We start from the raw sequence: 21,580 nt of genomic DNA, 5'->3' as shown, positions 1-21,580 counted from the left end.
AAACGACGAGAGGCTACAGGAGCAAACAAAGTTGCTAGTGTGTTGGAAACGGCTTGATTGCACAGCCTACATATATCTAAACGAGGGAAATATGGGGATCATGTAGTTTTTTTCCTGGCTCTCCACTCCACCCCCTCTGCCGCGGACCAGCTGATGGCGCATGGGGTTTACTACCTTCAATGTTACATTTGCGCTCGGAGAACTCAAGGCGCGCACGCACGCCGCTAAGGTGTTCGGTGACGCCGCTCTCTCATAGAGAAAGGTTGTTTTCAGGCCGCGCATAATCGCATTCTTCTCCGAACGCCGGTGGAGGCGCCGAGGCTGCCGAGGCGCAGCCTGCGCAGCAGCTGCTGTCTTTCTCCACGAAGTAGTTCCTGACAAACGAGGTCTCATTAAATTGTCAGAGCCTCAGGTGCGTCCTTGAAGTTACATTTGGCAAAATTATATCGTTATATAGTGTGGCTAGTGCGCGTCATTTGCGGTCAATCTCTGCAACTTAGCTGATAAAATGATTCACTGCGTCCTGCTGCGCAATGATACATTTAACCTAGGAGGAACCAGGGCGGAATGCGTCAACCACGGTCCGCGGCTTCTTAGGCCTAGGAACGACTGCTTGTTCGTCGTGCTGACGACGAAAAGGAACGCTGCTGTTGGCAAACGCTTTACATGAATCCCTTGACGTACGTAAGAATGCACCTCACTACAGTGTATGTCGGGGCGCGGTGATCTCGCGGGGAAGGGCGATCATTTTAATCGATCGCTCGGAGGACCACATTTCGAAAATTGGACGGAATAGTAGCTTCGCTTGGTAATCAGAGAGGTCTCTTTTGTGATCGTAATTGATTCCGCCATCTCTTTGCCCGCAGCAATGTCAAGAATATTACCAAGCTCAATGAAACCGAATTAAAACTCGGAGTTACCGAAAAGACATCCTGGCACAAGAAGTACAAAGACAGTGCTTGGATTTTCATCGGTGGCTTGGACTATCAGCTAACGGAAGGGGACGTGATCTGCGTATTTTCACAGTAAGTTATTTATGTGTATGGCAGCTTTATATGCCTCTTTATTTGCAACGACTGCTTCATTGCCTACAGGCAGTATTGGGGGAGGCGGTTTCACGATACAAGTGGTAACGGAAGATCTCGCGCATGTGTTGCGAGTTCGATTCCCGCCACGGCGGCTGCACTTCGATGGGCGTGAAATGCAAAAAAGAAAAAAAGAAAAAAAAAGTATTTAGGTACACATTAACTCAAAATGGTCGAAATTAACTCGGGAGTCCGCGCTGTGGCTTGCCTCGTCTCTCGTGATGTGGTTTTGCCACGTAAAACTCCAAAATTGAATGTATTTTTACTGATTACCGTGTACTATTTTTTAACTCGGTGCCTTATTTGAACCAGTCGGTGCTCATACATAGAGAAATGCAGCCCTATTTCCTATGCAGACAGATGTGCTGCTTTATGTAGGGTTTAGCAGATGCGATCACGATGCGAAGTACTTTTAACTGGAGGGGTGTTGCATTCTTAATATGATACCCTCCTCGTGAATTTGGTGGCTGCGGCATAAAGCTTCCGATGAAGCGAGCTCGAAACTCCGTCTCGGCGTTCGCATTTCAATGAGGGCACAACGCAAGACGCTCATGCACGTTCTTTTGGCGCCGTATTCAGAGTCGATCACGTCGCCTTTCGTGACGTAGGATCTCGCGTGTCCAACGATTGAAGCGATTGCATGCCCGCATTTTCTCAATCAGCCAATCAACGCGCTGAAAGCGATATTATGGCGGTATTTCCAACGCTGAATGCGGCCCGAAGGCGCCACAAGTAATTTTGAGCCAAATGCCACAGTGACATTTATCCCACAGCCCACTATGCACTTTTGCCACGCTAAACCTCTCTCACTCGCTCGCACTCGCGCTGATACTTAGTCATGAGAGCAGCCATGTTAAAAGTGTGTTTGTTTGTTTTACCATCATTTCATGCAGGTACGGCGAGGTAGTAAACATCAATTTGATCCGTGACAAAAAGACAGGAAAGTCGAAAGGCTACTGCTTTCTCTGTTACGAAGACCAGCGTAGCACTGTTCTATCAGTGGACAACTTGAACGGCATTTCGGTGAGTGCTCCGTCTCTGTTGGCTTGATTGGTGCATTACTGTTGCGAATCTTGCTGCCTTTAGTATTTAACGTTTGTGAAAGTGAAAAAATTGTCTAAAAGAGGGAGCGTAATGATGTGTTTGGGTAACTTTTCGATGCACCCAGTACAGTTCTTATTAGGCTGCCCTATGCCACTGATGTGCATCTTTGTTTACCACAGCCATCTGTTCTCACTGCTTCCTTCCGTGCTCACCACTGTGTTTTCCTACTACTGCTGTTTCAGCTTCCACTGCTACTGCATCAATGCAAGGATAAATGTTTTTGCAGTTCTTTTTTTCATTTGTCACCATTAGCTATGCTGTGGTACTGTTTTAAAAACTCGTCTTTCTCATCCACAGTACAAATAAAGGCCTGCCACATCTCCTAATGTAATTGGCTCTGCAGAGTGAAGAAGATACATTACAAGGAGAAATAGTGGCAGTTTCAAGTACACTTATGTCTTTCACTAATCTTTTGCGTAACTTAAACTTGGTTCTTACTTTAAATGGTCCTTGGAACGGTCTTTAAAACGTGTTTGGGCACTTAGGGTACAACATTGTCAAATCATTAACACCACAAGCAAAGAACCCTGTATAATGGGAGCCACGACCAATTAAATGTTACCCTTCTTGCTACTGCTTCAACTTCTTTACTGTGTGGGCATGTTCACTGGACGTCGGTAGTCGGGTCTAAATTCCACGTCCCTTGGCTGTCCACCAGTGCGTGTTAAGAGTCCTATGCCACAAGGGTCCGCAAAATCCTGGCCTTAGGCTGCTCACATTTTCCTCTAACCGATAACCTACAAATGCTAAGAAATTTGTGGACAAATACTCGGCAGCGGTCACCAGTAAGCATAAATATGGGAATTGTGGTAGCCTCCCTGCCTGGAGTGACGTCCCAAAACATGGAAAGCTGAAACTCTGCTGTGGCAGCACACTGCGGTCTACTGCATTGCGCATGTTTGAAACCTTGTAAGTTGAAAACTTCATGCAGAACACTTAAATCGGTCTGTTAATGATCCGAAGGGGCTACACTGCCGGCTGGATTGGTTTAAAATATTGTTAAATCCATTTCAGTGGCCATTTAAGGTCCCAATTACTGTTCTTTCTTGCCTTGTCATGAAGCAACGATACCGGTAACATTTTCATTGCACAGATTTAGACACCACAAGAGGGTTACCACAGTACAGTGCTCACTAGCGCAGCTAACATGTGTTGCCTTAACACTAGAAGTTGGTGTAGTGTGTCAGCTGAAAGAAATCGGCGGCTGTGGAGGTATGACCTTTACTTCCCTTCCTTTTGGTTTGGCTTGCCTCTTCTTGATCTGTCCTGCACAAGCAACCTCTCCTTTTTTGTCCTGCAAATGCTGTGTGTGCTGAACAGGTGAGCTGCGTCCTGAGCGCTTCTAGTCATTTTGTTGTGGTGGGGCTCTGCAGCAGCCAGGTGTTGTCTGCAGGACCTGTGTTGGGTGCATCTGGGGAAGTGCTGGAGGGGACAGGTCTTTGATGTCGCCACTTTTGGCACTGCCCCTTTCCAGAGTCGCAAAAGAGCGACATGCACAGGGGTTCATTGAGCCGGCCTGCCGCCGCTCGCCGTCTTCTGCGGCGCTCTTTAAAGAGGGCGCCCCCTCTCTCCGCGTCGGACGGGCGGGTGGCTGCGCTTGCTTCGCTGCCACCAGAGCCGGGAGGCCGCACGGGATGTGTCCGGAGCAGCAGCCGCTGGCTGCACCGTGGGCTGCGGAGGCTCCGCCCCGATGTGTGTGGGGGCATGCCCGTTTTTTGGGTGGGCCCGTCCCGTCCCCAGCGAGGGCGGTGGAGCCAGGACGCCTCGTTCGGCAGCACTGGATGCAAGCTCGTCCGGAGCAGTGCTGTTGCTCTGCTGCGGCTCCTCCCTCCCCCCCGCGCACTTGAGGGCGGGGCCCCGGCCGCCCTCACCTCTCCTATGGCGGGAGGACGACTAGGCGCTGTGCTGCCACCGCATGGCTGAAGCAGTCGGCGCCAGCACGACGGTGCGAGCTCTCCTCCTCCGCAGCTAGCGTGTCTCTTTCAAGATCGTGGGGCCTGCTGCGTCATCCCAGTGGGGCATGTTGGAAGAGGGGAATAGCATCGGTGAAGGGGCTTCTTCCCCATGCGTGACACATCGGCATCGAGAGGCTGTAGAAGGCGCAATGCTATATGCCTAAAATGCATTTCAGAATTGATTGATTCAACATCTCTTGCTAAAATTTTGTGGTAAGCCAGGACCTACAAATTTGGTTCAAGGGCAGTCGTGCTCGATGCCAGTGTGTAACTAAGTGCTTTGCTGTTGCCTTTGTGCAAAACACTTCCAGATATGTGCATTGCTCCGTTTGTTTTTGAAGGCTGTAAATTGAAAGATATTCACGGTCTGCTCTGAATTGCTCCTAAAGGATTCATGGGCACTGTTAGAAATTTTGGAAAGCTGCTCGCTCTCATTCAGTCAGATGGTGCAGCAAGACAACTCTGGCCAACATGTGTATTTCAGTCAGATGGGTCCCCCTTAGGATTACCTTTATTGAGACCAATACATCAAACATTGTTGGCTGAAATCTTCATTCAAGCACCAAGGCATTTGATGTTCTTTATTCCTCCATCTCTGTCCTCTTGAGGGAAGTAACACATCGATTGCCCTAATTTTCTTTTTGAATAATGCACATGTAATAAGTTAACTGTTTCTGCATGCTGACATCTTGAAACATCCTCGAGTGCTTACGTGCACAGTCTTGCATTTAGGTCTTAGTTTCTACCTGTTTTCACCGAGCCAAGCTTTGAAGGATGGTGGAAGTGTTTTTTGTCTTAGAGTAGATTAGGAAATTTGAGCAAGGAAGGGGGATGCCCTGACTTGTGCCTGGCATCCTCCCTCCTGGTTTCTAGCTGTGCAAGCGCACCATTCGTGTGGACCACGTGGAGAACTACAGGCCACCCAAGGACTCCGAGGACCTTGACGCTCTGATGGCAAAGCTGCATCGCGAAGGCTGCGCTCCCGAGACAGTAGCACGAGATGAGCACAAGTCCGAGGATGACTCTGAGGAGGAGATGGTTGCCGAGGATGGTCCACAGAAGGGGCCACCTCCGGCAGACAGCCGCGGGGATGACCCCGAGTATGCCAAGCGTCTCAAGAAGGGTGAGCAGACCCTCTGTAGAGAGGTCCTCATCAGCAGTTTGTGGTTACTGCTTTTATGAGCTACAGGCAGAGGGCCCACATTGTGACTGGGCAATACTTGCGCACACTCTCTATAGCATCACCTTAGGAAGCACATTGGGTTACGTCAGAATGTGATTTATGGCAGTGACTGTACCTGAAAATGAAAATATACTGGTTGCTTATGACATTAGCCTGGTCAAGAACGCAACAGTGAACTTTTAACCTGGGAAATGATGGTCATTCAGCTGCACAGAATTGTGGTAGTGACTTGTGGTTGTCAACATAAAGGGTAATAAAAAAAAGTGTCTGATGTTGTAGAGCACTGAAAGCAGCGTAGATGTTGTTGTGAGAGGGCAGTTCTCATCATAAGTCCCCCAATTTTAAAGGTTATTCAACAAATCAGCGGCTAAGTCTCTTGCAACATTGAGCATTGGTTACCGAGATCGGTTCTTTAGAGGTTCACATAGTATGAAACTGTTTGCCTACACAATCGTATGTTGATAATCGTTATGCGGAAGATTGCATCAAGGGTCGAACCATAAATCTTTCAATCTTCTATATCCATGTCACTGCACTGTCAACTTAGACATGAGAATGCCCACGCTGATCAATCCTGGGCATTCATGTGAAATTGAAAACGGAGCAGCACATTCATGGCACTAGCAACGAGTCCAAAGTTGCATGTGACAGTATTGTATTGAAGGATTTTCCATCAGTCGTGCAAACCATGAAATCTAAGCCATCTAGCTATGAAGGTGGGTTTCTTTTGTCTTAACTGCTCACTTTTAGTTAGGTTTGCCTGAGTCAGCCAGTATGTGTAACAGGAGCATGAACTTAACAAAGGAATTGTCCTAAACTTCAATGGATGAGATCAACATCTGCTTGAAGTATATGTGGGCGGCATGGGGGGTGGACTGAAGTTCAGTCATACTTTAGCTCATTTTCAGCAGAAGCAACGCATATCATGGGAATGGACGGTGGTTATCGCGTTGTCGCTTTACTCGGCAGCCAGTCGCACCAGTTGGGTTATGGTCACCATATTGTTGGCAGCATGATGGAAAGCCCTGCATGGCAACTTGTGGTTAGCCGTTGCACATTCTCTGCAAATTCTCACAAAATAAAATCTCTTGGTGACGCAGTCTGCTGAGTACACTTGGTCGTACGTTGGTGTTTTCCATACGTGCCATCACACCGTGAAAGACAGGTTATTTCTTGTGGTCAAGCTGTGAACACTGCCTCCAGCAGCATTCGAGGCCCTCTATATTTTACCCAGCCTGTGACATAATAACGAGTTAAAAGACTAAGATGACAGCCACAAGGCAATTGACCAACGTAATTAGTCACTCTTTAGAGAAAGCTTGCGCACACATGCACACCTCCTCCATTCTTGTAAAGGTGCATTCACGCGATGGACGTGATCGTGGACGAATCAGCCACGTGGCATATGACATGATGTGTATCTCTATGCAGCCAGCGTTCACGTGACGGGAGAAATCACACGTTGGGGGGGGGGATTTCGGCATTTCTCGCCAAAGATCCAAAAAGTGATTTCGCTGTTTCGTGGATTGCTTTGCGTGGCCACAGGAATGTGTGACATAGCGTCATGTCATACGCAGTCTGGAGGCATGAATCGCGATTTGGTCTGTCGTGTTAATACATCTTAAATAGGGAAGCAGCAGTTAAGTTCTATTCCTGTCCTGTCACTGCTCCTTCGTTACTCTCAACACACGTTTGTCTGACACCAGCCTTTGATAGGTTACCATACGTACACTGAAGAAAAGGAAGGAAACAAGAAAGTAACTATGGTCAAAGTTGCCTCCATTGCTGCCCCAGCCGAGAGGAAATGTGTTAAGGAAAGTAAACGTTGCCATACCTGCCAACTCTCCCGATTTTCCCGGAAGGCTCCCGATATCTGTCCTGTCTTCCCGATTCTACAATTGCGACCATAAAAAAAAACACTACTGTAAAACAAAAAGCAGTGAATAAAACGGCAACAACTTACATAAATGACACGCCAAAGAAAAGGGAACGTCTGCACAGCTTGGGAGGTTCGCTGGCCATGGCTATTACCTGTTGTCTACCTGGCTCTCCTCCTGTCGCCAGCAACACACACACACACACGCCAACCGCTGACACTGGTGGGCACGTCCCCCATCTAATGGCCCATTTTCGAGAGGGCACACAGTAACAGTAGAGAGGTTTGAACGCTTCTGTAGTTGCAGTGTTTCAGGCAGGTCGCAGGCCCGCTTTGAATATTCCAAGGCCATGGGCACGGGGCCGTATGCTGGACAATTTTGTTGACTGATCATAGGCGTTGTGTGCCTGATACAATCTTCTTGCCCCCCTCCACCTTTGGCGAGTCTCCCGATTTCGGAAGTCCCTAGGTTTGCAGGCATGCATTGCACTCTTTATATTACTGACGAGGTCATTTTGTACGAATTTATTTAGGGGAAAAGCGTTGCACTCGCTCCACTGTACCCTCTGTTCTCTATAAAAAGGTGGAGAAGAGACCCTTAATTCCACCAACAAAAACTATTTCCTTCTACCGTTTTTTTTTTTTAAGCTTAACTGAGCTTAGAAGCTGCGAAACATAGCGTGGGAAACGGGGCTTCATATTCTTGGAATAAAATGAGCTAAAAGTGATAAAAAAAATCGCCCCTTAAAAACTCCATGACATTAAAACACATTTTAAGTAAGCACATGGGTTGTGTATCTGACGCTGTGGTCTCTGGTAAGCATTAAAAGCTGTAGATTGCTTCATTGACTATGGGCAGGAGCAAGTAACGTGTATTAGCTGCATTTTCTCAGAAGGGACGTTCTTCCATGACACTTACATTCACTCTGTGTTGTTCCCGAAGCAACCAGAGGCACACTCACACAAAAGATCAAGTAAAAGGGCATCTTTTTGTCCCACAACAATAATCGTCATATGGCTTGTTTGTGTTTCCTTTCTTAAAAACTCGGCGCTGGCCACTTTCCTACCAAGAATGGTATGTCACACTGATAGCGCACATGCCGTTCGTGACCAGAAAGAGCTGGGCGTGCGGCGATAAGGAAGGCAAAATAAATTACAATGATTGTTGTGGGACAAAAAGACGCCCTTTTTACTTGATCTCTTTTGTGAGTGCAGGCAGTGGAAGATATTTCTTATGGTTCTTGTTGGTTTATGCAACCTGTAGCTTTCACCACACTGCATGAAAATTGTGAAGTGGAGTGCAGAGTAGTAGGTAGTGAGGAATAGAGGGCACTCGTCAAGATTGTAGCGATGAAAAACACTAGTAGCTGTGTAGTCATTCATCAGACACATGTAGCTGTTATTACGCATACCTGTTTACAAGACAGATTTCCCAGACACTATGGTTTATACTTAAAACTTATCGGTAGTATTTATTGGTGCAATGTAGGTTTGTTACATACGCTCTAGCCGATGTTTTGTGAATGTGCACGTTGCAGTAGTTTTGTTTATGGTGCATTCCTGGCTTTGCAGTAACGTAGAGACGTAACATAGTTAATCACTTGATTACTTGGTCTTACTAGTTGATGGATCCAGATGTTGGTGGAGGCAAGAAAAGTTCCAAATGCAACTGAGGATTTTTTTTTTTTAATTTGTATAGCTATGTGGTCATTACGTTTTTCTTGGAACTTTGCTTTTGATAAAAAAAAATTACAACATGTCGTTGTGTCTTTTGGTGTCGTCATAGCATTTGGAGTTTGATCTTGTGGTATCACAAACAGTGGCACCTGTATTACAGCCACACATCATACCTAGAAACACCGCTACTGTTCAGCAAAGACTTCATCTACTGCGTTGCAGGGGAATTAAGTGTTGATTGAAGTCAAAGATAAGGTGCATAGACTAATGGCAGTGGATCAACATGTGCCAGTGCTTTGCAATAACACACGATCATTGCTTTAGATTGACATTTTGTCATTTGCATACACTGAAGTGAAGTGGCAGTTTACGCCCACTTTGGACTGGCTGACAAAGAGAATCGTGCAATTGATACTGTCTTCCTTGCTGGAGGAATTCAGGCTGACAAAGGCAAGAAATGTGTATAGTCACTTCAAGTGCCACCCAAAGCGTTGTGACCTGTTCTGGTTAGTGTACAGGGACGATGATCTAATATGTCAGTTATGATGTCACAGTGGCTGATGTGTTGTAGAAATTGGGGACATGATTCAGTTGATCAAAACTGATGGACCTGAATCGAAAACATTTTTTTCTCATTAGAATGTAAAAATTTTTTTGAATTCTAGCTCACCTACAAACTTTTTCACAGTTCTAGGTTCAGATTCATGTTCAGTGATAGCAACATTCATTCTTCATGCGTAGTCAGGTACACAAAATTAGCACCACTTGGGAATGAAGTATTGTGTTTGAGCATTTGTTAATGCAAACAGCATTGAGTGGTTGAGCACATATGCTCTGCTGGAACTGCAAAACCATCTTGAGTATGTGACTGTTAAGTTTTCTCTGGTGGCCTTCTTGTGGTATTGGAGCAGTGAATGTTTCACATGTTTGTTCCAGTAATTGGGCATGTTGAGTTGTCTCGTTGAATAAACATTAAAGGGAGATGTGTTCTGGTCGTGATTGTAGGTAATGTTCTTGAAATACCATTTGAATGAGGGAAGGAGTCTGGTGAAGGCAATAGGTGTGAGTGCATATTGTGGCAGTGAACTTCTAAGGATGGTTGGTTTTCAGAAATCAAGAGTCGTAGCTCAGACAGGTACAGACTGTACTGGCACAGAGCTGTCTGCATTCTTTGTCAAAACTTTTATTTCTGAAAACGTATTAGCTTCATGCCGCAATTTTAAAGCTGCTTAAAAAGGCTGACCTCTATGTGAAGGAATGATTACCTTGGATTTTCAAAAAATTCAGCCTCACTAATTCACGTGGACCTTTCCTGTACATAAGTAACCCAAGTCTGCAGGCTACCAATATTAGACGTGCACTTCATGTTTTTTGCCTTCTACAACCATGCATTGATAAAGTTATAAGTAGTATGCTCTATGTTTACTGAATGTTTGGTGCAACAAGAAACATGTACCTGTCTAACATGAAACAGGCTGCACCTCATGCATTTACCTGTACACTTGCAGAGAAGAAGAAATTAAAGAAGGAGCGCAAGAAGAAGAAGCGCCTCAAGAGGGAAAAGCGGAAGCTGAAGCGCATGGCTGCCAAGACTGGCAGCAACAGCAGCAGCCACAACCAGGCAGGATCTGGGGGAGGGGGAGGCCAGTCGTCGGAGTCGGCGAGCTCTGGAGACTCGGGCAGTGCATCTGACAACAGCCCAGTGCGGCCTCAGTCACCCCCATCGCCTCAGCAGGGTGCTGGAGATGGTCCCCCACCAGCCAATGGTCTGCCACGCCAACCCATCACAGGCATCCAGAGTCGGCTGGTCAAGCTCGCTATGGCCGACTACCCACTGAGTCCTGTTCGGCCCCGCTCACCAAGCCCTTCAGACCGGAAGCGGCGCACACCACCAGCAGGCTATCGATCACCCTCCTTCCAAAGGTGAGCTGTGTTCGACATGGGAGCATTGCGGGTCGTTCTGCATTTGGGTGTGTATTTTGCAAGGCACCTCAAATTTCACATGCTACCAGAAACCATTTCGCTGTTGGGTCTGGGGCCAAGCACCATTAACATTGTAAATGAACATGTCAAGTTGCTGTGTTGTGTTCAGCCATTCAGCCCACTGGGTACAGTTGTAAAGACAGGTTTAGTAAAGTGGTGCCTGACTGTACAGTCGAACCCGGGTATATCGAACTCGCCAAAAAACGTTTATTAGTTCGATATATGGCATAATTCGATATAGGCCCGCTATAGGATTTTGACACAAAGGCACATAACAATAAGAAAAGTACTTTATTAATATGGTGGCTTACTTGCGTGCCCTACTTTGGAACAAAATAGTCCTGGATTTTCTTCTTTGTCAACGACTTCGCTGCCTGCGACAGCACGCACGCCTCCACGTTGTCCAACGAGTCAGAGCAGCTGAGGCCGCAACCTTCCACATTCACACAATAACGCCGGACCCACGCAAGTGCACTAATCACTTCGGAGGATGTAGGCAATGGGCCATCGTCAATTTCCTTATTGCTGTCACTTTGGCTCGTGGTCGACACGACGTCTGCAACGTAGTCCTCATCTTTTAGCTCACCCATGATGGCAACATCATCGTCCACACTGACGAACTCGTCGAATGTTGATCCGTCGATAGCTCCCGGGAACTCTGCCAGCTCGCGAGTTTCGCGGCGAACGGCAAATTCTGCCTCTTTGCACAAGCCATGACGACAGCGCGCCAATAAAGTTCACAGAGCACCAACAGGCAACACCACCAGCACGGACCACGCTGAATGAGGACTCGAGGGAGTCGAGGAAAACAGGCAGCAGCAGGCACACAAGCATAAAGAAAGAAAAAATGGCGCTCACTTCTACCGCCTCCGCGCCTCGGAGAAAGCACGATGGCCTCTGATTGGCTGTAAGCGCTGCGAGTGGGCCAGGATCATTTCTTGCAGGGGGGTGTTCGCCCGTGCACAACCGGGTCTAAACCACTTTTTCTAGGGTGGCGCTGGCAGTTTTCCCCGCCACCGCGAGGGAAAGCCAACTTGCTGGGGCACTTTTGAGGCACATGGAGTTTGATATATCGGTTGTCGTTGCTATTTTCATTCGATGTAACAGTAACTTTTGCTATATATTCTCAATGTAAATTTACCATGTTTAGAAATTGTTCGATATACGGGATAATTTGATATAAACGGGTTCGATATAGTCGGGCTCGACTGTATATCACCACTCAGGAGAGTAGACAAGGAAAAGTTGCTTAATGGTAATGTTTGACCGGTACTTAGACTCGGACACATTCTCTTCTCATTTCAGGAGATCACCATCGCCCCGGCAGGCTCGTCCGCGAAGCCCGCGCAGAACCCCGAGCTCGCCGCGTAGGCGATCACCAAGTCCTCGCAAACGTTCACCAAGGCGATCACGCAGTCCACGTCGCCGTTCTCCCAGTCCCAGGCGCCGGTCACCCAGTTTGAGAAGACGTCGTTCGCCAAGCCCCAGGCGTCGCTCACCCAGTCTCAGACGCCGTTCTCCCAGTCCCAGGCGCCGTTCTCCCAGTCCCAGGCGCCGTTCCCCAAGTCCTAGGCGCCGTTCCCCAAGTCCTAGGCGCCGTTCCCCAAGTCCCAGGCGCCGTTCCCCAAGTCCCAGGCGTCGTTCTCCAAGTCCCAGACGTCGTTCTCCAAGTCCCAGGCGCCGTTCACCATCTCCAAGGCGCCACTCTCCAAGTCCAAGACGCCATTCGCCAACTCCCCGGCGTCATTCGCCCAGTCCCAGGCGGCGCTCTCCCAGCCCAAAACATTCACCGAGTCCCAGGCGTCATTCACCCAGCCCAAGGGGTCGATCACTGAGTCCTAAGAGGCATTCACCCAGTCCGCGAAGGGTATCGCCCTCCAGGCAGTCAGCCAGTCCGCCGCAGCGATCGGCAAGCCCTCACCAACGGTCTGTCTCCCCACCACCTCCTCGCCGTGCTTCCCATAGCCCAAGCATTCAGCGCTCCGTTAGTCCACGACCACGGTCTCCGAGTCCGCAGCACAGTTCATCTAGCCCTCGTCACCCCTCACCAAGCCCTCCCCTCCGCCGATCCCCAAGCCCGCGACGAAGGTCACCCAGCCCTCTGCTTCGCCGATCCCTGAGCCCACGAAGGTCTCCTAGCCCACGACGTCGTAGCCCGAGCCCGCGTCGTCGTAGCCCGAGTCCGCGTCGTCGTAGCCCGAGTCCGCGCCGACGTAGCCCGAGTCCGCGTCGTCGTAGTCCAAGTCCGCGTCGTCGTAGTCCGAGTCCACGTCGTCGTAGCCCGAGTCTGCGTCGACGTAGCCCGAGTCCGCGTCGTCGAAGTCCAAGTCTGCGCCGTCGAAGCCCCAGCCCTCGACGACGTAGCCCGAGCCCGCGGCGTCGCAGTCCCAGCCCACTGCGGCGCCGTTCTCCCAGCCCTCTGCGACGCCGGTCACGCAGTCCCCGAAGGAAATCCCGCAGTCCACGTCGACGGTCCCGTAGCCCAAGGCGACGTGGCAGCCGTGGTCGTCGCTCACGGAGCGTGAAGCGCCGCCTGTCACGCAGCCCAGCCCGCAAGAGGAGTCGCTCTCGTCGCCGCTCACGGTCGCCTCGCCGTCGCAGCCCCCGGCACTCTCGAAGCAGGAGCCGCTCTCGGCGTCCCTCGCCACGAGGCAGAAGGTCGGTGAGCAGGCACCGTGGTCGCCGCTCGCGCAGCCGTGATCGGCACCGTCGCTGAGTGCCATACCATCTCCATCATGCGTCACCACCTGTTCTCGTCATGTGTTTCTCGTAATAAAGTGCGCCGCCGTGACCTGCGGCTCATTGTCACAGCCTTCCCCTTTGCATTGCTGCCAGGTGATTTACTCCAGACCCATTATACGTGGTAAGGAGAAACAAACTTATGAACATTCAAGGATACTGGAATGTTGGCATCAAAGATAACGCATCCACTGAAAATCACGCAGATAGTATCATATTTCACTCATGCAGATTCTTTTGAAATGATACAGTCGCGGAATGATTTGAATTGTTAACAGTCATGATCAGGCACATAGAGAACAAGGCTTCTCAAGAACACGCTGGTGTCAGAAGAGTCGTGGTTTCAGCTTTGTCAGAAACTGTTCCATGTCTTGTGAAATGTTGCGTGTTCAATAAGAAATCTTTTGGCCTTCACTTTGTTTAATATTTACGCTGTAGCTTTTCTTAGTTTCACAGTCGAGCGTTCTTTACCCTGTGCCGTCGTCGTCGTAGTAGGCTTCATGGAGATCATGTTACCAGGATGGAGAGGAGGGTCTGGTGAGAGAAGGGGAAGGGTGTCACGTAATGAATATTGCGTAAGGCGGGTGATTTAAAGTGTGGACTGAAAGGAAGGTCATGTGATGAACCTTATATAAGGCGGGCGATTCAAAGGGTGGACTGGAAGGGGTGTCACCAGTGGCGTAGCCAGTGGGTGGCACCCCTTCCAGTCTTCTTTTTTTTTTTGCCATGGCATACAGAACACAAAATAACACTCGACCACATCTGCCTGCCCAGCCCCCACTTCAGATCAAAGAGGTGCCCCCCCCCCCCCCCCCAAAAAAATATTTCTGCCTGCGCCCCTGGTTGTCACGTGTTATATAAAGCTTACGTTAGGCAGGCAACTCGAACAGTGGACTGAAAGGTGTGTCGCGTGATGCTTACGCGAGGTGGCAGATTCGAACAATGGATTGAGAGGAGGTTACGCGATACAGCTTACGTAAGGCGGACGATTCAGAGTGGACTGAAAGGGAGGTCACGTGATGAACCTTACGTAAGGCGGGCGATTCAAAGAGTGGATTGAGAAGGAAACTTGCCCCTGAAATGGCAGAAAGTAGACTGGTGGTGACGGAAAGACTTGGCAGAAGGAGAAGACTGGGGTAACCCACGCTGACCAGAGCCGTCGACTGGAACTAAAGACCTGACTTAGCTTATATGAAGAAACACGCCAAAGAAATGACCTAGTAACTGAGCAAAACGAAAGAGGCTTGAAGGAACCGAGTGAAAGGGGCAACAGCTTCGGTGTCCGACGGCTCTCGCGGCGTGGAACGGACTAAAATTTTTTGTTCTAGAGTACCAAATTTTAAACTGGGGTATACAGTTATAAATGTTCTTATCTTATAAACAAAAGGCAGTACGCTCTAAGGAAAAAAATCACAGCATATCCATGGGGTGAATGATGATGAGTGGGGCGAAGCTCCGGAGGGAATTATCTGTAAACCGTGAAACTTTTCCGTGAAGTTCGCCCAGTACATCATATAAACAGTGTGAAACACCGTGTATATCTTAAACATCAAACTTTTTTTGTACTGTTGGTTTACGTGGTCCCTTCATTATCACCGCTTTGTGATCGGTGAATTGCAGGGAAAGTGTCCGCTCCCGAGCGAAAGAGAAAGCGCGCCAAGAGCGAGCGCCTTGTCTGCCTCCATCCGGCGACTCCGAGCGAAAAAGAAAGCGCGCCAAGAGCGAGTGCCTTTTACGATCGCAGGCATCTACAGGCATCCAATGACATGCGCCATTCGCATTATACAAGCGCCATCTGTCATCTTTAAACAGCAACTCTAAGAAATACATGAAACGCCATCTAGTGAGCAATTCATTAAACTAGAGCTCTAAGAAATACATGAAACGCCATCTAGTGAGCAATTCATTAAACTAGAGCTGGCTATATACTACTACTACTACAGAGGAGAGAACGACCCATACCCTAAGGAGCTTCGCCCCTAAAATCGAGTATTTCTGCCACGCAGCTATAATCGTCATCTGGCTTGCTCGCGTTTCCTTCCTTAAAAACCCGGCTCCCGCGACTTTCCTATCAAGAGTGCCATGTCCCACTGAGAGCGCCCACGCCATTCGTGACCGGGAAGTGCCGGAACCGCGGTGATTACGCAAGGAAAGTACACGAGATAGATCACTGTTATAGTTGTGGGGCAGAAATGCTCCCCAAGTACTTTATTTTTTCTTGGAAACAATGAAATTTTGTACGCGAATTCCTCATGACGGTGGCGTTAATCCTTAGCTTAAAGAACGTGTTCCCGCATTTATCTCAGAAAAAAAAAAAATATTGTCCTCGCTTGTCACGTGCTGTAAGGCGCGTTCCAATAGACCTTTTTCATAGAGGCACTCTACTTTTTCAAGCACACGAGCGCCACCAACGGGCGCGCAAGCGCTCATGGGAAATGTGTGTACGCCGCAGCAGCCGCCGCGACGAGCGCGCGGGCCTCGCGCTGTAGCTTTCCGCTTGCGCCGTGCCAGGACTTCTTAGACACAGTGAATTTGGCAAGGTGCAACATGTTACTGCGCAATTCAATCACGAACTTCAGTGCTTAGCTGCAACAGCCTCTCGACGATTTGCATCTCTCCCACTGTTGGACCAGTTGAGCTAGAGTTACTGTATATGCTACCTTTAAGCATATACAGTAACTCTAAGTTGAGCGGCTCAGAAGCGTCACCTTTTATTTTTTGGCCCCATTGCGCCTTACGGCATAAATAAAAAAATACAGCTCGGTTGCCTATGAAGTGCAGGAACGGTCTATGGTTCGCGGATGCATTTGGAATCAACGTCCTGACACTGTCGACGACTACAGTGTGAGGTTCTGATATTTAAAGAGTACACTAGAAAGTGTAGTCGGTATTTGGGGAAATGGGATACATCCGTTGCGTCGCTCGCACCATATATGTAACGAACTATAAGTGCCTACTAACCTTCGTTGGTGCAATAAGTACAGGTTGGAATAATACTTGGAGAGAAAAAAGAAAGGAGCAGTACAAGGAAGGAAACGCACAAACCAGCGCTCGCACACAACTGAAAGATTATTGCACGCGTGAAAAAAAGCCTAAAAAAATGGGAGTGCGTCGCGCGTGTCGTAAAGAGGTACGAAAAGTCAAACAACCAAAGCGCGTGCTTACAGTCGATTAATAAAGTAGAATTCCTTGTCTTGTAACGACTGAGAAGGTTGACTGACACAAATTGTGGCATTATTGGTGACATGATATGCCACCCAAATTTCTCGCGTTGTCTGATTAGGTTGATGGTACAAAATTACTGTGCTTTCGAAGATGGGATTACATTTTCATGACTGACATAGAGAGGCGAGATGAGACTGCTCCATTCAATGAATTTCGATGCTCGCTGAGGCGCGCGTATATATACGTATTGATACATCGACCAGTCTGGACGATGTACATGCGGACACAAGAAAGATAAATTTACGGTTAACTCCTACACAATTTACAAAACAATCGGCATGCCTCTGACCGCATTTTTCTTTGCCAACCGACCCCTGCGACCTTAATGCGACTGAGCTTATTTGGGGCGGCAAACACAACCTTCACCCCCACATCGCTTCCCTACGTTCTTCAGGCCATGCAACTGAATAACTTCTTATACATACGTGGAATAACTGCAGTACTTCTAGTTTCTTCATTATTTACGGATGGAGAACGTCCGTGTTAATCTTTCTTTGCCATGCGAACAGATTTTCGCGAACCGATACAACCGATACGCAGGATATCCCGCCTCTTTGATCACTTTGCAGCTGGAAACTACTGCTCATCTTATGTGCGCAAGTTTTTTTCCAATGCCTTGCGTAATCATGACATCACAATTCCTAGTTTAACAACACTGGAATGCGCCGACGCGAAATTAAACACCGATTTCACTGAACGCGGGCTATAGTGCCCGCGAACATGCTCCGCAGTGAAACTTAAAAGCATGTATCAAGAAACTGCAAATTGTTAGAGCAAGGCATCTCGCAAGTGAATTCTAGTCCAATCCCTTTTTCTTTAAACACGTTTAGGATGTACTCACTTCTTTGTACAGCGCATGACTTGTCAATTAAAAAAATATAATCATCTGCATACCTGAACACTCTAACACTGTAACACCTCTCTACAGTTTGGTTAAACCCTATCACGAGCCACTATGGCATCAAATGCCGTAGTGGACTGTGAACAAGTAATCATTGAATAAATACGAATTCGGTATGCCGCTTAACTGCTACATTCGGTATACATCCGCTCGGTAATATACCTACACTGACTGCATCATTTCTTTCGCATTTCATGCATAGAGATACACGCAGGTGCGTTCAGACGTGTAGTATTTAGGATTTAATAATAGTCAACCGACGCGTTTTTTTTTTTTTCTTTTGGTGCTCCCACGGCGCCAACGAGCAGCGAGCGACGGAACAGCCGGCGGGCTCGCCGTACACACTTTTCCCAATGTGCTTTGCGCACCCTCGGGGGGTTCTGGGATTGCTTGAAAAAGGTCTATTGCTCTTTTTTTTCTTGTTGATAAGTCGATCTTAAAGGTTCTAGGTTCCAGCGTAAAATTCCATGTGCAGGATAGAAGGGGCGCGTTCAGCGGAGAGAGACGGAAGAGGGCTTCTGAAATCTATTTCATTATTTAATGCTGTCGTTTCCTTTTTTTTTCTCTCTTTCTCTCTGATTATTTTACATTTTTTATTAATATATTAATAGGCAACGTTGTAGTTCTCATCGAAGGTTACAATAAGTTTTCTTGGCCAATCCCCAGAGTAGGTATGTGCCACAGGCTTGAGGATACAAACTATGCAAAGATCCACTTGCTTCGTTGTCACCGTTCTGCAATGTCGGGCGACCTCGGGCCCACCACATGCTGGCAGTGGCGTAGGCGGAAATTTGGGCAAGTGTGGCCGAGTGTCACTTTTTAGGGGCGAAGCTCCTTAAGGCGGCACCCGTTCGTCCCTCGTAGTCGTAGTAGTCGTAGTGCGTAACCAGTCGTAACGCTAGTACCAGATCTTGACCTCCAAGGTGGTGCCAGTGGGAGATTTTTCCTGTGCGTTGTTGAACAATAAAAAATTCGCAGCGTGCGCGTTAACTAAAAGCCGAATTCTTCTGTCTCTCATTCCCCATTAGCAGCCATTGGCATGTTCCAGTAGGAAACGTTAGTAGAAGTAGAAGTGTAAGTGTTAGCTAAAAGCCGACTTCTTCTGTCTCTCATTCCCATTAGCAGCCATTGTTTACCTCCAAGGCAGTGCCTGGTGAGATTTCTCCTGTGCGTGATTAAACAATAAAAATTTTGTTCAAAACGCCGTTGATTGATGAAATAAACCAACGAAAGACGCCAGATGTTTTCTAAAAGCAAAAGGAAAGAACGCCAGATGTTTCTAAAGCAAAACGAAAAGACGCCAGCTGCTTAACGAAAGACGCCAGAAGTTTTCTAAAGCAATGGTTTTCTAAACAATGAAAATTCACAGCGTACATGTAAAATTAAAGTGAGCTGCAAGTCGTCGTAACTCTCATCGAACCTTTAGTATAAACGCGCCCGATATCACGTCGGTGATTATGTACTGGGCAGAATTCACGGAAGATTCACGGTTTACCGATGAACCTCCGCAGCTTCGCCCACTCATCATCATTCACTCCGTGGATATGCTGTGATTTTTTTTTCTGCTCTGTATCCCACGTGAGAAAAAATTGCACCATCTCCCGTGTGTGGATGCGAAGCAGCGGGGAGATGGTTCTCTTGAGCGGGGGATAGTGTAATTTTTTTTATTATTGCGATCTCGAGCCTGTGCCTTCCTCTGGCGTAGAATCAGCACTGTCTACCAGTCTCCATCCAGCTCCCCATGCGTGGAACTGCCGGCGCCCGAGGTATTCGACTCCCGCAAAGTTGCAAGATCATATGCGCAGTGTGTCGGAACGGAACGAGAACGTAAGGGTAACTTTACCTATTATTTCGTTCCGGAGTGAAATCGAAATTTTCTCAATCGTTTTTCGGCTCACGAGAAAACTTCGCAATCCGGAACAACTGAGCTCATGAATGTGAGCATATCTCAGAGTACAGTATTAGCGCGTACCTCAGGCAAGAATTCCGAAGCTAAGATGTGTTGAAATTGTGCGAAAAACGAAAACAGTGGCAACCAGAGATGTTTATATTAACGCAAGTTGACTTTTGCGCGCTTGTCACGCAGGCCAAAGTGGAGAGGGCATTGTCGGCGCAGAAGTTTGTTACAGCGAAAGCTGTTGTGAGATCACAACAGCTGATTTTTGCGCCATAGTTGTCCGCCGCCGCCGGTGTCCGTGACCGCTATCGCGTGAAATAAGAAAAAAATTGAATGAGAAACAAATTTCTAGGATTGGATGGGATTTTAAACCGCGCCCTCTGCGTGACAGTCAGGTCTTCCACCACAGTGCCACGATGGTGCTTGCAACTCCTTCGCAAAAATATTCTATACAGGCGTCATGTCGGACAAGGAATCGTATTAACATATGTCATATAGCATGGCGGAAGAGCAAAATAACAACCAGTCATCACACAATGCTAATAGCGCAAAGAGTGTGTTTTAATGTTTCGCACCAGTGTTGCGGTGTTGCCACTCCTGAATTGGAATGACTCCGGAATCATTCCACATTTTCGCGACCCCGCAACGGAATGGAACAACGCTTGGAGGAATGGGAATGGTGTTAAGAGCCTTTTGCACGGAATGGAATGGGAATGGAATTACGTCTTTTTCCGAAAATAGAGCACGTTTTCGTATACGTGCTGTTTTTCAAACTTCAAACATTAGTAAGTCACAGCCTCGAATTTAACAATAAAGCAGTATTCTCAAAGTGGTTTGGCTGATTGCAAGCACGGTACATTAGCAACGCGCCTACTACAAACCAAGGCATAAGTTAGTGTACAAACAAATGCATTATCCCAGCAGATACTGAAGGGAGAAACAAAATTACCCCTGCGCGTTGGTTCCCATTGATACCACGACACGAAAGTGCTGAATACTCTATGCACCGCCTGATCTTTATCTCACGAGCAGTTTAGTACCTGACACACGTAAATAACATTTGCGACAAGGAAGACATTGCATACCTGCGCACGTACAGGCGAACACAGAAAGTTCTCCTCACCCCATCTATGCTTGCGAGGCGCGCTTGACAAGCGTGAGTGCTGACGAACAGTGCGGCCCAGTGTTCCGTATTCGATGCAAAGGCACAAGGTACGCGAGCGGTGCACTGTTCCAACTAATACCAGCAGATCTAGAGGGTTTTGTTCCCCATTAACCAAACCTTAGTTTTCTCCATATTCACGACCGCTCCAGGCGTGTGGCAAAACTGCTTAGTCTTCTTGAATACAACTTTTGTCAGCATAAAAATACACTATGTCGTCATTTTAATATTAACACATTTAAGCTTAGACAATATTAAAAGATCACCATTCATTCAAACATGCTGACCATGCAAATACTATAGGTAGCGGGAGGATTGCCCCTATGGGAATTAGTATTCATTGTTACGTTATTGCGCACGACTTTGAGGACGAAGACTGAACCACACGAACACAAGCGCAATGCGCTTGCGTTCGTGTGGTTCAGTCTTCGTCCTCAAAGTGGTGCGCAATAACGTAACAATGAATAGATACCAACTGGCCCAAGCAAGTACCCTTATAGGAAATTAGTAGGGTGGTTGTACTGCACGAGATATGTCACCAAGCTATTGTCCCTCGGCCTTGGTAACGTGTTTTGCGTACTTTTGCAGTTCTTAATGCATCTGATGACATCAGCTTTTTGGGGCGTTCATTCTTAACTCGATAAAACTATCAAGGTAATTTTCCTACGTTGAGGAATTACAGGAATGGAATTGAACTGCTAGGCCATTCCAGGAGTGGGAATGGGCTAAGTCTTTTCATTCCGAGGAATTGAAAGGAATGGAACTGCGGCAAGTTCTAATTTCCCGGAATGAC

The 21,580-nt window shown here is 47.7% G+C and overlaps 1 protein-coding gene across 4 annotated transcripts; it reads left to right on the top strand.

Annotated features, from left to right (window-relative positions):
* Window positions 1–551: 551 nt before the first annotated feature.
* LOC119388033 (serine/arginine repetitive matrix protein 1) lies at window positions 552–13,671 on the top strand. 4 transcript variants are annotated; one of them, XM_049413791.1, is made up of 7 exons: window positions 552–680; window positions 867–1,025; window positions 1,979–2,108; window positions 5,018–5,267; window positions 10,389–10,803; window positions 12,169–12,306; window positions 12,664–13,671. In XM_049413791.1, exons 1-7 carry the CDS (start codon window positions 667–669, stop codon window positions 13,577–13,579), a joined length of 2,022 nt encoding a protein of 673 aa, XP_049269748.1. In that variant the 5' UTR covers window positions 552–666; the 3' UTR covers window positions 13,580–13,671. The 4 variants fall into 4 exon arrangements, with proteins under 4 accessions (XP_049269748.1, XP_037511569.1, XP_037511573.1 ...); XM_037655641.2 differs by having other exon boundaries at window positions 12,169–13,671; XM_037655645.2 differs by lacking the exons at window positions 552–680; window positions 867–1,025; window positions 1,979–2,108 and adding an exon at window positions 3,737–4,134 and having other exon boundaries at window positions 12,169–13,671.
* The last annotated feature ends 7,909 nt before the right edge of the window (window positions 13,672–21,580 follow it).

Source organism: Rhipicephalus sanguineus, chromosome 3, assembly GCF_013339695.2.
Source record: "Rhipicephalus sanguineus isolate Rsan-2018 chromosome 3, BIME_Rsan_1.4, whole genome shotgun sequence".
NCBI lineage: Eukaryota > Metazoa > Arthropoda > Arachnida > Ixodida > Ixodidae > Rhipicephalus > Rhipicephalus sanguineus.
The sequence above is the reverse complement of the archived record's forward strand: the minus strand, read 5'-3'. Positions and strand labels throughout refer to the sequence as shown.